Source organism: Mytilus californianus, unplaced genomic scaffold (assembly GCF_021869535.1).
Source record: "Mytilus californianus isolate M0D057914Y unplaced genomic scaffold, xbMytCali1.0.p SCAF_16, whole genome shotgun sequence".
In the NCBI taxonomy this organism is placed as follows: domain Eukaryota; kingdom Metazoa; phylum Mollusca; class Bivalvia; order Mytilida; family Mytilidae; genus Mytilus; species Mytilus californianus.
Genome location: NW_026262648.1, coordinates 510,695 through 526,795, shown reverse-complemented (window position 1 = coordinate 526,795; position 16,101 = coordinate 510,695). Strand labels below are relative to the sequence as shown.

Genomic DNA, 16,101 nt, shown 5'->3' with positions numbered 1-16,101 from the left:
TAATAATAACGGTAAAAATAGAAAATGTGTTTTAATATACAATGATAAATTTAAATAGTAAATTTTGTCGTCTGCCAATAATCCTACTACATAGTTATACTATTAATTAAAACATTAAATCGACTGAGATTTCGACATGAACACTTAGAATACAAAGAGAATATGAAAAGTGCATGTTCCGTGTCGAAGATTTTTTAATGTATTGGTTAAACTTCTTTTAAATGTTTTCATTCAAGATTAAATAAACAAAGATCTCCCAGTGTTTTAAAGGTTAGTTATTTTCACAATTATTACGCTTTTTTTTATATATGTATTAAAAATGTTATATACTTAGTACACTATTTGTATTCCAGAATGACAAATATACAATATCTATGTTTTTCTTTCATGATAACAATAATGTTATTCCCGAATGACAACGTTATCTATTTTTTTCTAATCTTATTATAAAATTCCAACTAAAAGTAGTGGAATAAATATGAGCAAACAAAATTGTAAGATATTGAGTTGCTATCTCAATTGCTCATTTATGTAATTAGCAGTTTTTTTTTTTTTTTTTTTTTTTTTTATTTCATTGCGTACATTCATTTGTATTAGTCTTATGTTATTTTGTAATAAATGTCAGATAACATAACAGTTTATGGTCATATTAAAATTTACAGAGGACAGTTTGTATTGAAAATCAGACTAAGTTTTCGTCCTTATATATTGAAAATATTTACTATTTAAAGTCCTTATATATTGAAAATATTTAGTTTAAACATATTTAATTGTCGAAATTATACATGACAATAGGATCGGACACAGTTATACAACTTAGAATTGTCGTCTCGATTACACAAATATTTACTATTGACACACAATACATTGTTTGTATATATTTATATAAAAACAATCAAGGAAAACAATGACATGAAGCTTACGTTTATATGGTCGTACTGTCCACACCAGTTAAACAAATTCATTCAGTTAGTGAGTTCGGTTGTGGACATTTCAGCTACTCGATAGGACATTTGAGAGAAAAATATCAGATGTTTTTATGCCAAAGTATATACCATTTTTGTTTTAGGTTATTAACCCGTTTTTTGCGAAAACTAAAATTATCAATGTCCATTTTAGCGAAAGAAATTTCATCCATTTTTACTTATTGATTACAAATGATAGCAGAATGTCGTAATTATGATTGATTTTAATGTCAAAATAGCACAATATAAAATTTTCATACTTCATTAAAAAGACAGTTGGAAAAGTATGGCTATCTTGTACAATGTAATGAAATCATTTATCTAATTCATTTCAATCCGCCCACTAAAAAATACATATGAACAGCTTTACATTTAAATGTCGCATACATGGTGTTTTTGTTAATACGTTTATACAATTGCGTTGCTTTCAATACTATATGTCGTTCCAAAAACAATAAATGTTACGTATTTTTTAAAATAACATTTGTAATTCAATATTTAAATAAACAATACAAATTAGCACAACGAGAGTAGTTTGTTTACTTTTATTCATCTCTGTTAATTGTTGATTTTTTTTTCTTTTTTAAATAGGCTTTCGAAAATACAGGTAATTTGAAAAACTAGGCGCTATACACGGCTACAAAGCTGGTGCTATAAACGGCCACAACGCCGGCCAGGTCCTCTAATAGTGTTCAATTGTTTGCTAAAATTTCTTTTGCCAGTTGAGTTGGTTGCACTGCAGTACATCCTTATCAAGTATGAGATTAAAAAGTGAAGGTTAGAAAAAAGGTTCAAAAGTATTCATGCCTTTGGTAATTTGTATAACTATGCTAAACGGACTTCAGCAATGGTAACATTATATATCAAGCTATCTGTAAGGACTTTAAATTTTCTCGCATTAGCACAGATATTTCTAGTGTAGCTATGCGTTCTGAAATATTAATGCAATAAATGTTTCTGTAAATAGAAAAAAAGGGGAAAATAGAAGAAAAATTGAATTTATGTTTGTTGTTAACAGTTATTCTTTTGCAATATTGAAGCCACCAGACTGTTTGATGAAAATCTGAACTAGTTAATACATTTCTGTCTCGGTTTATAGGTCAAAAGATTCGTTTTCGTGCAACATGTTGGAGACCGTGGTCGGTATATGATTTTTTTTTCAAATCCAGAAATCAATTTCTATCGCTTGTGAACGCAGTCCAAAATACATGTACAATGTTCGATGATTGAAGCAATTGATCCATACAATGTGGCAAATATCATCCAATACTAAAAAGGCCCCAAAAATATCGGTTTCTCAGTCTACAGTGCAAATGCATTGATTCTTGATTGATATTTAAGTTTAACTTTAGTTAAAACGTTCCGACGGGTGATGATATTTTGATTTCTTTGTCCCATTCATTTCACAATTTCGATATGGAAAAAAGAAACAATGACTGATGTTATATACTAAATATATTTAAAGGTACATGAATTTTATAAGTTTTTGGGTAATGTAAATTGCATCAAGTACTCTCATAAACCAATAGCGGTAAAACTAATTCTAGGTAATCTGGTTAATAGAAAAACAAGGATATGGGGTATCCATCCATGACACAAAATCAGTACATGCACAGCAAAAAACACACAAAGAGTAAAGGAACAGCCCTTTTATTGCTCTTCTTCATCTCAAAAGGCACAGTGAGGCCTTCAACACGGAGCGGAAAAACTCTCACCTCACTGCAAGATTTGGTTAGTATGAGTTTCTTCTTGCGAAGAAAAGACAAGAGACCAAAAATGCATTGTGTCCAAAAAAACAACAACAAAAATAATCTGATTTTAAGAATTGAATACACGGATTCTATATTGCAATTTAGGTAGACATATACGTACTATATATATATCAGCTGGTTAAGTACTTTAATCTAGCTCTCAGTTACTGGGATCATTCTCTGATATGATATTTGTTAGTATTGTTTTACATGTAAATGTACATGCGTGTTAACCCCGCCGCATTTTTGCGCCTGTCCCAAGTCAGGAGCCTCTGGCCTTTGTTAGTCTTGTATGTTTTTTTATTTTAGTTTATTTATATGTTTTGGAGTTTAGTGTGACGTCCATTTTCATTGATCAAGTACACAATTTTGTTTAGGGGCCAGCTGAAGCCCGCCTCCGGGTGCGGGATTTTCTCGTTGTGTTGAAGACCCATTGGTGGCCTTCGACTGTTTTCTGCTCTTTGGTCGGGTTGTTGCCTCTTTGACACATTCCCCATTTCCATTCTCAATTTTATTCAAACAAGTTATAGTGTAGTTTTTTTTTTATCAATGTTTTATTATGTTTATATCAATGATTGGGATTTATTCATTGTTGTCTCTGTTGAATAAATTAATTAATTAATTACATGTCTAAACCTGGCAGGTTAAATGCTAGACATATCTTATTTACCCTCTGTCTATCGATTAAGACTACCAGACTTAGTATATAATCAACACTAAATACTTTGTTGTTTTTTATGTCGTGTGATTGCTCTCTCATTGACGTATACCCGCGTATCTCCTTTTGTTAATCGTCCTGAACATGCATGAAATATTTGCCACTGAACAATTAGCAATCAACAATCAATCATTCATCCTTTTGTTCGTTTCCAATTATTAATTAATATTTGAGAGACTTAAGGTTCCCGATGAGTTCCAAAGCGATACGTTGCAAAGTTTTTTTGTCGTGGCTCATTTTTAGTATCAAAGCCATGCGAAAAAACGACATGTTAAGACTATTAGATGTAAAAACGATGTATTGTCGGAAATCATTCATTTTTCCCTTTTTTTTTTAAATAATCCCGTAACTAATTCGCCGAATTTACTTCCAACTTAATGCAAAATACCATAATTAGTTGATTAATATATATAAATGTTATCACGAAAAGATTATTGGCTGGTATCGTTGAGCAGTGGTGATTGTTTAATGTGATCGATTTATTTACTCTTTACATTTTTCTGATGTCCAAATTAACTAAAATCCTGTTCAACTCTGAAAAGTGCTCTAAACTTGAAATCTTCCATGCCTTCTCCTAACATCGTTACGAAGAGATAAGGCCAGGGTTGAAGGATAACGTATTATATGCATATTTGTTTATAAGAAATTAATATCCATTTGACAGTGCTAGTAAAAGTTTCAGGCATCCCCCAACAGAAAAGCATTACAAACAATTATAATCAATATTAATCAACTCACCAGTATTGTTAGGCGGTCCAGAAAGATTAATTCCGGTCTTTCTGTTATGAGTTCTTAAATGGCACGCTCTTTATTACAATATAATTTCATTTATAGTTAGAGATTTGCAATATCCGGTGTACTAATTTAAAAGTCATGCATATCATCAGTAGTCTATATACAATTACGAAGAATTTAAAACATATTTTCTATATAAAAGACTAGTGAATCAGCATAAAAATTAAAGATCAAAACATTATTTCTTATGAAGTAAAATCCTTTTATGACTGTCTCATATGACAAATAAACTATAACTAACTATTGACATTTGGCTGAAGTAATCTTTTGTGTTGCCTTGATCTGTTTTATCGCTTTATTAATGACAATGTTTTTTTAACAGAAAATACAATGTATCAAACACCAGGTTCCAATGGAGAGTACAAGACACCTAACAGAGGTATGTAGGATTTAAGGTTTCATTCTTTTTTCAGGACGAGTTTTTTTATATATTTCTTTGGCAAGCTCAAAAGCCTTCGGTTTCCAAAAATCACTCATCAGCATGATTTTAAGGGAAACTAAGGGCTGAAAATACATCTGATATAAAAAATGCCATGTAATAATCTGATAACATCACATGGCTCTCTCACTATATATCAAATATCTTTTCCACGTGCTACCCCTGTATAGGTTGACTCTTTTGCCATAAATTGTATCTCAATTTTAACATAATTCAAGGATTCGATGAACAATACACCCAGAATAGGGGAATAGACATGTTTTCACTCACGGTCTTCTTCCAAACGGCAGTAAAACCCTTGTCAAAGCTGGAAGTCCGTTTGGTTGTGCGAAATGTGTAAATTCAACTCCACGTCCGGTCAGAATGGTGACGCTTAATCCGATGCCAGGCCCTTTTCACGTTAAAAACCCCATCAAAACTCTAGAGAGGTCTGTAGGTGGCCTGTTGCCAGGCTAAATTTCTGTCCTTGTGCAATTTAACCTCATTTTCCAGTGGTAGTCTATATTTTACGCCCTTTATCCTAGTCGACCCTATTACATGACCTACCTATTGTGTCGTTTTTTCTTATTTACAAGTTTCGAAATGTTCGATTTTGATATAAATTGTCATGGTTTTATTACTTCTTCACACTTTATTTTAGGCTTTTTATTTTGTTCGAAAAACGTTTCATCAATAAAGGGAGAATAACGACTTTGGGACAGCAACCCAACGATCTTTAAGATAAATGAAAATGACATTTAGAGGTGAATGCCTATGATATTCACCAAGGGACAAGTGTCAGGCTCTTAAACACAACGTGTTTAAAAAGTTTTGAGACATAGAATGCGAAATCCGTTGGAAAAAATCAAATTTCATAGATAACAAAGACATTTAGATTTAACACATGACACCAATTGACAAAGTTTTAGACTTCAGACATACATATATAAACTGCACGTATCTACCGTTGAAAGGTCGTGTTTTGACCAATAGATATATATTTTTGCACCTCATGTTTGCGGTTTACCATCTTTTCCGCAAGTTTATTGTTTTCTGTTTGGTATTAAATTAATAATTAAGATCCATGTTACATCTCGTGATCAATTTATTTGGCAATCGTCATTGGCAGTCAGCAGGGTTTAAGAACATCAGTTGTTAGTCAAATGCGATTTGTTAAAAAATACCTTTAACTTTTTTGGTCTTTTGGAAAATGTTGTTTGTGCTGTATTTAGACCCCTCTACCAAGAAATTTGTTTTACATGCACACGTATTAAAATTGCGGTTTTTATCCAACGCAATCATAGGTTTGAACGTTGTTTTCATTTAAAACTTGTATATATATATATATATATCTTGATATTTCTTGTCGTTAGAATGCCGTCTCATTGACATACACTCAACATAGGTCTTCTTTATATATATTCATTTTCAAAAGGGGTGAAATACCAAGGGTGACTAGGTAATAGAAATATGGTCACTTTGGTCTTCTTCCGACCGACAGTAAAAACCCTTGCCAAATTGGGTTTCATGGATCATGGATCATGGATCCCCATATCCTATCTTTTCTAATAAAAATTGTTCAAAGGTATGAGCACTATAATCCACTATTAAAACCTTCCTACTTTTTTCGATGAAGAACAATACTAAACACGTCGTTCCTTAAATAAAATACTTATTCGTGCAGTCTTTGCAGGGTTTGTTTATTATTTTTATGAATAGAGGCATCGACCCAGTGCTATTAAATGAAAATAACACTTACATAATTTCGTGCACCCAAGCGCTTTTCGGAATTTATTTTTAATCAGGAACGCTCAGACCTAAACATTATAAAGTCAGGGATGTATTAATACATAGACACGTTTGTAGATATATTACTAAAAGGGACCCTTAAGGGCATACGATACAGTTTTGATCCCATGGTGAATGATAAAAATCAGTCGAAAAATGCATCTTTTCCCGATATGTCACAGTTTGACGTCGCAAAAATAACATAGCAACGTCATTACCTCCCCTTGTAACTGTATCGTATACCCTTAAGTTGTAGCCAAATTAATCTCAGGTCAACTTTGTCTAATGCAGTTAGAACCTTAGACTTTTCAAAATTTATCAACGGGGTATTTTGAAATAGTTGTTATACATCATCCCGGTAACTACATGTTCGCACTGACTACTGAACAGATAGTACGCTCCATGGACTAACAGCATACCAGCAGTGATAGCCTACCAGTTTTAATGTATAATAACATTTATCCATTGTGATTACTTTATTTTATAATTTTGGACTTGTAAAATGTTTGTCAGGGAAACAAAAAATCATTTGATGTCCTGATCATAATTGTCATTTTCATCATCAAGTATTGTATGGATTTCATTAAAAAAAGAAAAATAATATTTTCAGGTTTGCGACGTGAAGCCTTCCGCTCGCACTTTTTACTGTTCATTGTTGACACTGTGATAATGACGGGACTTCTTGTCTGTGGAATCATCGGAGTTATATGGATGGATGGAGAGTTATATTCCACACCTCCATTCTATGTGGCATCCTTTGTTGCTGCTACAGTTGTGGGTTTTTTTTAGACAATCATAGAAATGTTAAATGTATTCAGGTTTCTTTGACACAATTGAACTAATACAGTGTTTGGCAAAAAAAAAATGTTACAGTGGTTAATGTTTTACACCGATATTACATTTTTGTAGCAGTATATATAAAATAAGTCCTATCAAAATTAAGGACACATTATTTTTATCTATTTTTCACTGGGTTTTTTTCAACAATAACAACGTATGCTTAACCATCAATATGTATCGGAACACTTTGAGTTGGCACACACAATAGAAAAAGCACATGCGCATATATAATAAAGAAAACATCCCTACGATATTTAAACGATATAAAGTGTGTTTGTGTTAATCTTGTATTCGCAAAAATAAATGAGCCCTAGCTTGCTATATTCTATACAAAAATATGGAGATTTGGTACGATTGCCAATGTTAAAATGAAGTGGAAGTAAGCAATTACAGGTAACCGTACGGTCACCAACAATGAGAAAACACCATACCGTATAGTCGATCTATGTTAATTTAGCAAACACTAAACTGAAATTGTTCGTTTTGCTAAAATGTGTCTGATCATAAATTCCTAAAACCTGTAAAATGTCAATAAATCTTTAATGTCACATTAGCTTCAAAATGGTCTATCTCCTTTATTTCTGTACAGATAAAGGCGAGTTGCAGCATGTCTACAATAAAGTTTTTTTTTCTTTTTTAACTTTATTTTATTTCTATGTAGGTAATGGCCAAAGCAACTGTTGGTGGATGCTTCTCTGTTCAAGGTCTGTTTGTCAAGGAAAAGCCTGACGAACCTGAAACAGCTTTAGTATGTTCACTTTTTTATGATTATACATGTAGTAATTATAAAAAGAAGATGTGGTATGATTGCCAATGAGACAAGTTCTTAGTGAACTCTCCAGAATAGACCAATTGACACAGAAATTAACAACTATAGGTCACCGTACGACCTTCAACAATGAGCAAAGCCCATACCGCATAGTCAGTAATGCTTGTTTTATTTCTAATTGAAAATATAACTGTCACAAATGCCAAAAAATCTCGTATATAACATAATGATGAGATAATTAAAAATAACATGAGTACCGCTTTCAATATACTGGAACAAGAATTTTTCAATGCAGAAAATACATATCTGACTTATTTTTGTTTTTATATCAATTATGGTAAGTATTAAAATACAAATGATACCAGAGGGACAATAAAATCCACAACTCAAAAAGTTTCAAAAACATTGCAAAAAAACTAAAACCGAAGAATTTTTTAAAGACAAACAACAGTCTGAAAAACACATAGAAAACTAAATACCGCGCAAAATAAGTTATGGTTTGATAATTTGATAAGGTTTTACACGTGAAGGCATGATGAAAGGTGTGGTTGAGGGTTTACAGAATAGAGAAAAATGGACAAAAAATATAAAGAATAGAGAAAAAAAGACCAAAAAAATAAAGAATAGAGAATAATGAGGTTCTCAAATATAAAGAATAGAGAATAATGGGCAAAAAGTATAAAGAGTAGAAAAAAAAATGGCCTATAAAATTAAAGAATACAGAAATGAAAGAAACCCTCCTCGGAAAATGCTAGCAGTATAAATTCAACATTTAAAAGTTATAGATCATAGAGAATCATATTCCAAATATCTGAATCTTATTTCAAGGAAAATAAGTGAAAAATCCACGTTTGCAATAATTGATAGATCGTTTTTTTGTTGTTGTCCGTTTTCAAAAAACAAACATCATTTCCGTTCAACATTTTTATGGAGTTTGATATACATAAAACCTACATCTTATAAACTGTTATTGGTTCCCTTTACTATGAACCACATTCTTGTATAAATATAAATAAGAAGATGTGGTATGAGTGCCATTGAGACGACTCTCCATCCAAGTCACAATGTATAAAACAATCCAAACAGGAAAACCAACGGTCTTATCTGTATAAAAAACGAGAAAAACCTATGAACCACACCAACAAACGACAACCATTGAACAACAGGCTCCTGTCCTAGGACAGATGCATAGAAATGCAGCGGGTTTAAATGTTTTAACAGGCGCCAACCTGTATACATAAAGTATACATATACATGTGATAATCTGAGTGTGAAACGAACAACTTCATTCAAAATGTCCGTTATTTATTGTCACGTATTCGATGTGGCAGTGGACACCATTAATTTCGGTTGTTACATGTATTGCAGGAAAAATTAAAAAAAACACACAATTATTACGGACAACACTGCCAGCAAATGGCGGATCTGCAACTCTGTTATAATTAATCTGATTATGAACTTTCAAAGGTATACTGAAACTAACCATTAAAACCATTCATGTTATAAAAGAAACCTACATCTATGTATTACGTCATTATATAGGCACAACTATTGCTGCTAAGAAAACCTATCCGACATGTATAAAACGTAAATATCCTGTAATCGAAATATTTCCACTTAAAACCCATTTATATAATCTCGCAGCAATGTTTTTGTCTGTGTCTTGTTTTCAATCAATCATATGATAGCTTTAAATGTTTATCTTCGGAAAATTTGCCATTTTAAGCATGAATATGCTAAATATAACAATTATGATCGGTTAGTTCGTCGCTATAATACGCTCCTGCTATTTACAACATGCATGATTGGTTCAGAAGCCCGTGCTTATTTTAGAAAGTAGGCGGAGCTTTGTGTGTAAGGCCCGAAAAGGGTTACTTAAATGATTCTTATCAAAACTATTTTTTTTAAATCAACAAACAAAACAATATGAAATATACAATTTAAACAGCAAAAGATGCGATAGGTTAAAACAGATATTCCATATTTTTTGGATAATTTTTCGGTGTATCGTAAATTATACCATAAATTTTGTTGAAACCCCTCGGGAACCTCATTCGACTTCGTCTCGTGAGGTTATTGCCGGGGGTTTCAACAAAAGCTATGGTATAATTAACGAAACACCGCAAAAAAATGCGGAAGCAGGTCTAGTAACCGCTCGACTACATTGTACGTCCGTTCCGTTCGTCCCGTTCTCTTACCTTCTATGAAAAGGAATGGTTTAATATTTGATCTACAACTTGATTTTGTGGTGTTGTTGCAAGCAGGTTTTTTTTACGTCTGCTGTGTAGCCACTTTCTGTTTGCCGATAGTTTGAAATTTTACAACACTAAAATTTACAGTTATTGTACAAGGAAAATTTTCGTCAAAGTTTTCTTTGCTTCTATGAAAGGGAATCATTCAATATTTGGTCTGCAGCTTGATAATGTTGATATGTAGAGAGTTGCAGGCAGTTTTAACATCTGTCATATGGCCACATCCTGTTTGCCAATAGTTTGAAATTTACAAGACTCATTAATTGTACAAAGAAAAATTTCGTTAAACTTTTCTTGCCTCCTTTTGAAGTGAATGATTTTAATATTTGGTCTTGGAATGATTAGTTATGCTCCGCTATACATGTTACCTCAATCAATTGCATGCAGCGACGAAGGTCCAGACCCAATATTGGACTTGCTAATAACCAGTTTGATAGGTAAGTCAGTCGTTATAGCATGCATTTGCTTTTGATAACATGTATGATCGGTTAGTCAGTCGTTATAACACACCTGCTAATAATACCATATATGATCGGCAAGTCAGTCGTTAAAGAAATCGTATAACACGCACCTGCTCGTACTAATAAAACCAACAAATATTTCTATTTGCAGGTGATACTCCACATGGTTCTATCAGTTATATCACTACTTGGATATTTTGTTGCAATTGTTGTATTTGGGGTCTCGAGGGTTCTCGAATCATGTGCAAGTTCTAACGACACACCCGGATGTTCGAGTAATGCAAAAGTGTACAAAACATTAGGATCGATAACTCTTGTATTAATTTTGATTAGCATTGCTTTAACATGCTTTGGAATTTATCTATTCGTTCGATTTGGAAAGGAATTTGGTGTTTCACCGTATAAGAAATCTAGATGGCGCAAGGATCCGCCGAGATCTGTATCTAAAACTATTAGTGTGCATCACAATGAAATACAGGATGACATGAAAGATTTCGTGTAGAGTTTTATAATTACTTACTAGTAATACATAATTGTACGGCCATTGAATGCACATATGTTTTGTTATTTAATATATAAAGTAAACCAGTTATACACCCCTAGAATATTTTTTCCTTCATATTGATGTATATGATTTTTTGTGTTCATTTTTGGATATATATTTCTCCACGTTTTAATGTTTCAAATACATTTTCGGCGGGAATGTTTTTCGGTTTGAGCCTTCCTGATGAAGATCAATTCAGAAAAGTCATTCGGAAGCTTCAAATGTATGATGAATTATTCTCATGCTTGTATTTTACTATTTGGTTCCTAGTTATGTGTGTATTAGCTTTTAACTGAAATTATTCTTAATGTCTTTAACTATTTACAGAAATACTGATATAAAAAATCATATACGCAAGATAAGAATCCGTATATAGAAATAATAGTAGGACTATTCGATGCCTTGACCCAAGGCCACCAATGTATCTTCAACACAGCAGGAAAATCTCGCACCCGGAGGCGGGCTTCAGCTGGCCCCTAAACAATAATGTATACTTATTCAGCAAAGATGGACGTCACACTAAACTCCGAAACATATAAATGAACCAAAATTTAAAAAAAAACATACAATAGCACATCTTCTTATATCTATACACAAGACGAACAAAGGCCAGAGGCTCCTGAATTAGGACAGGCGCAAACATGCGGCATGTTTAAACATGTTTTGTGAGATTTCAACCCTCCCCTTATACCTCTAGCCAATGTGTAATAAACAAACACACAGCAATACGCACATTTAAACTTTGTTAAAAAGAAGTCCGATGTTAGAATAGGTAACTGAAGAAATTAAGCAAATTGACAATAATCAACATAAATTAACAAAGGACTACTAGCAGTTACTGACATGCCAGCTATTTCTAATTATTTGTAAGAAGTCATTTATTAAACAAACACATTTTATTGTGTATCATTATTTAGTTAAACATACAGAAATAAAGTGCCAAAGAAGTGAACTTCTAACATATTGTCATACCGTGGCGTTCAATAGCTTACTATACCGTAAAGGTTTGGCTCATTGTCAAATTTCCTTTAGTGATCTTTAGTGACCTGTAATTTGGTATTCATATCACATATTCTGATAACTTTATAGATCTACTAATAGGGTTTTGGAAAAGAAGTACAAAAAGACGTATTTACACTTTTGGTATTTAGCTGAATTTTGTCTCCGAATGACACTAGAACTGTCTCCAAATAAATTTCTGACGTCAAGCAACAATTTCCTTTCAGTTATGACGTCACATTTTTTAAATTGTGATGCAATATTTACTCTTAACTAATGTTTTGACGTTGATTGAACACAATTATCATACAACAAAAATATTTAAGGAACGTATTTCCTGTTGAAAATTAGTCATTACTAGAAACAAAATCAACAAATTATAGTCGAATGGACGGATGGATATCTTTTCTTTAACGTCTATTGTATTGCAACTATGGGACACAACCGTTCCCTCAAATTTCTCACCGCTCCTTTTGCTTAAATTTTGGTGTCTTTTTTACAGCTTCTTCTGTAATGAGAAGCCCCATCCCACCCCCCCTTCCCATCCCAAATAGTGACTGGGGAATAGAAATATGGTCACTCTTGGTATTCATCCGACCAGTAAAATCATTGCCAAAATTTGGCGTTCGATTGGCAGTGCGGGATGTATAAGTACGCAGCAACGTCTGGTCAGCAAATTAAGAACCCTTGCAACAACTCGTTGGGGGTCCACACGTGGCCTGTTACAAGGCAAAATGTCTTTCCCTGTCTAACATACCCACATTTTCCAGTGGCAATTCAAATTTCCTCGATATTCATCCCGGACGTCCTCAATTACAGGACATAACTACTATTATAACTACTGTTAAGATGTTCTCGTACTGAACATGCATGACATATTTGCCACTGGACGTTTAGCAACCAACACTCAATCAACCAATCTAATGAGAAAGGTCAACATGCTAGATATACCTACTGGAGGTGTGATGAGATGATTAAAGCAGTAGATTTTATTCTTAACAACATTTAATTATGTATCGGCAATAAAATGTATCGACAGGTTGTAGGTATTCCTATGGGCACCAATCGCGCCCCTTTATTATCAGACTTGTTCCTGTACTGTATAGAATCACAGTATATGGCCAAACTCTGAACAGATCCTCTAATAATAATTTCATTGATGAATGCAATAACACTTTCCGTTATCTTGATGATATTTGTTCGTTAAATAATCAAGGATTCTCTAAATATACTGCCGAAATTTACCCTAACGGACGTTAACTTACTTTAAATAAGTTAAATTAAACAGCATAAAATTTATTCAGATATTTCCGTTTTACACAGGTAACTCTTCACAAACATTTACGACAAAAAGAACGGTTTTTCGATTCCTATTGTTAATTTTCCTTTTTTGGAAAGTGATGTTCATTTAAGATCTTCTTAGGCTGTTTCTATATTGTTGGTTCATAGTTGAAGGCCGTCTGGTGACCTATAGTTGTTAACTTCTTTAATTTGTCTCTGGTGGGGAGCTGTATCATTGGCAATTATACCACATCTCCTTTTTCTATATGGAATATCTGCTTCAGGCTGTTCAGGTAACAACTCTAAATGAATCAAATAGACACGTATATGACAAAAGTTAGAGCAACATATCTGTCCGAAATGAAAAAAAAATTGCGTATTTTGAAAATGAAAATAAAAAAAAAAAAAAAAAAAAACATTTATCATCTAAAATCAAATTCATCAAAGAATACATGAAAGCCTTTCCACCCTTGTATTTTCATTGATGGATATTCTTTTCCGGCATCAAATGAGGAATCTTACGCCAATTTAAAAAAAATACAAGGTTTCTATAACCTAGTTCCTGAATAAGGAAGATTATATGCTATTCCACGTTCTGAAAATGTCCCTTCTGGTCTCATATGATAGCTAACGGTTCACTGATTAAACAAAATATATGGTATCTTTGTTCTTTTCTTTGAAAAAAAAGAGATATTTTGCTAATTCCGGTTTACACAATATCTCTTCACTGTTACAGACCGGTTGGTATTAAAACTAGAGGCTTTAAAGAGCTTGTGTCGCTTACCTTGGTCTATGTGCATATTCAACAAAGGACACTCTCTAACATTGTAGACGAGAATAGATATTCATGACAAATATCTCTGTTTTGTTGATCTTGTATTGCTGATCATTTTGGTTTGTTTAGTTCCTCTCTATATTCTTTAGTTTTTGCTCAAAAGACAAAAGAGGGTAAATAAATCCTCATTTAAGGGCAATCACTCCTATAAAGAGTGACAGTCTACTAACTATATCGGCAACATATGACTTGTTAGTAGATCTTGCCTTGGTGATCATTTTTGTGATCTAAAGTGTCTATTTATTTATTATAATTCTTATCATATGAGGCAATACGCAAACAAAATGCTTAAAATCGTCATTAAAGGGCAATAACTACTAACAATAATGAGTCGTCGGACGATTTCCTCCATTTGTCTTAATTGTAGATCTTGTCTTGCTGATCAATTTTGCTGATTTAAGTTTCTATCTATCTATTATGATTTTTAAGATATAAGGCAAAAACGCTAAAAATTGGTAAAAATCGCCATCAAAGAGTAATAACTCTAATAAGGAATCGACTGACGGTTTCGATCATGAGACTTAATTGTGGAGAACTTACAAAAAATGTATCTTGTTGATCATTTTGGAAATTTAAAGTAACTCACTATCTATTACAATTTACAAGATAGTAGGCAAAAATGAAAGAAAAAAAATGGTAAAATTTGTCATTCAAGGTCAACAACACCTATAAGAAGACGTCTGACAGTTTTGACGTATATGGACAATTGGTAGAGCTCAACATTTTGAACATGTTTGCTCCTTTCAGATTTTCTCTATTCATAACGGTTTCAATATTATAGACAAAACTTGCATTTTACCCTTATGTTCTATTTGTAGCCATATCGGCCATCTTGGTTGGCAGGGGGAGTCATCGGACACACTTTTAAACTAGATACCCCAATGATGGTTGTGACCAAGTTTGGTTAAATTTGGCCCAGTAGTTTCAGAGGAGAAGATTTTTATAAAAGTTAACAGACGACGACGGACGCCGACGGACGCCAAGTAATGAGAAAAGCTCACTTGTCCATTTGTGCCAGGTGAGCTAAACAAACAGGGAAACAACGTTTTCTTATATTTTCCTTTGCAAACAGATGATATCGATGACATCAATCAAGGCAATATCCTTCGTCATAAATCAGTTAAATCGTAAATACATCTTTACTTTATAGATCAATCTGTTATATTACTTTCATTTATTATATATCTTTATCATATACTTATAGAAAATAATGGTATAATTGTACCCCATGATAAAACTTATTTGTACATTATACAATGTCATTTATTCTTTAAATTTGAAGAATTGCTTAGCCGTGTGATATGACTTTTGTTATCAACTGCTTCCGGTTTATATCAACTGCTTCCAGTTATTATCGCATGCTTTGCTGTAACGTTATCGCATGCTTTGCTGTACATAACGTTATTTATCCTGTAATTGGCCTTCTATTGTACAAATAACAGGTGTACAAATAAATTTTTGCTTTATTTGTATAGTATGCAAATTATGCATTAGGCCCCGCCTACTTGTTACCGGAACTATTTTTTCATCATCTTAACCTTGCGTGACCCTGCTTGACAACTATGTAAACAAAACGCCGCTATCGTTGACTGGTACGGAACATTTTTTTTTATTGCAAAACGTTCTGACTCAGGAACCAGCATAATAATGTCGTAAACAATGAATAAAAATAAACAAACAAACAT

General features: G+C 32.8%; 1 protein-coding gene across 1 annotated transcript; it reads left to right on the top strand.

Annotated features, from left to right (window-relative positions):
• Nucleotides 1-214: 214 nt before the first annotated feature.
• Nucleotides 215-11,362, top strand: LOC127726037 (uncharacterized). Its single transcript, XM_052233367.1, has 6 exons — nucleotides 215-270; nucleotides 1,557-1,572; nucleotides 4,552-4,608; nucleotides 7,046-7,209; nucleotides 7,937-8,023; nucleotides 10,909-11,362. Exons 3-6 carry the CDS (start codon nucleotides 4,560-4,562, stop codon nucleotides 11,257-11,259), a joined length of 651 nt encoding a protein of 216 aa, XP_052089327.1. The 5' UTR covers nucleotides 215-270; nucleotides 1,557-1,572; nucleotides 4,552-4,559; the 3' UTR covers nucleotides 11,260-11,362.
• The last annotated feature ends 4,739 nt before the right edge of the window (nucleotides 11,363-16,101 follow it).

Bases quoted from the DNA above. Each gene is read 5' to 3' on its own strand.
- LOC127726037 (XM_052233367.1), top strand. From the start codon at position 4,560: ATGTATCAAACACCAGGTTCCAATGGAGAGTACAAGACACCTAACAGA. The intron at 4,609-7,045 runs GTATGTAGGATT...TAATATTTTCAG, and splicing joins GTACAAGACACCTAACAGAG to GTTTGCGACGTGAAGCCTTC. The intron at 7,210-7,936 runs GTGGGTTTTTTT...ATTTCTATGTAG, and splicing joins CCTTTGTTGCTGCTACAGTT to GTAATGGCCAAAGCAACTGT.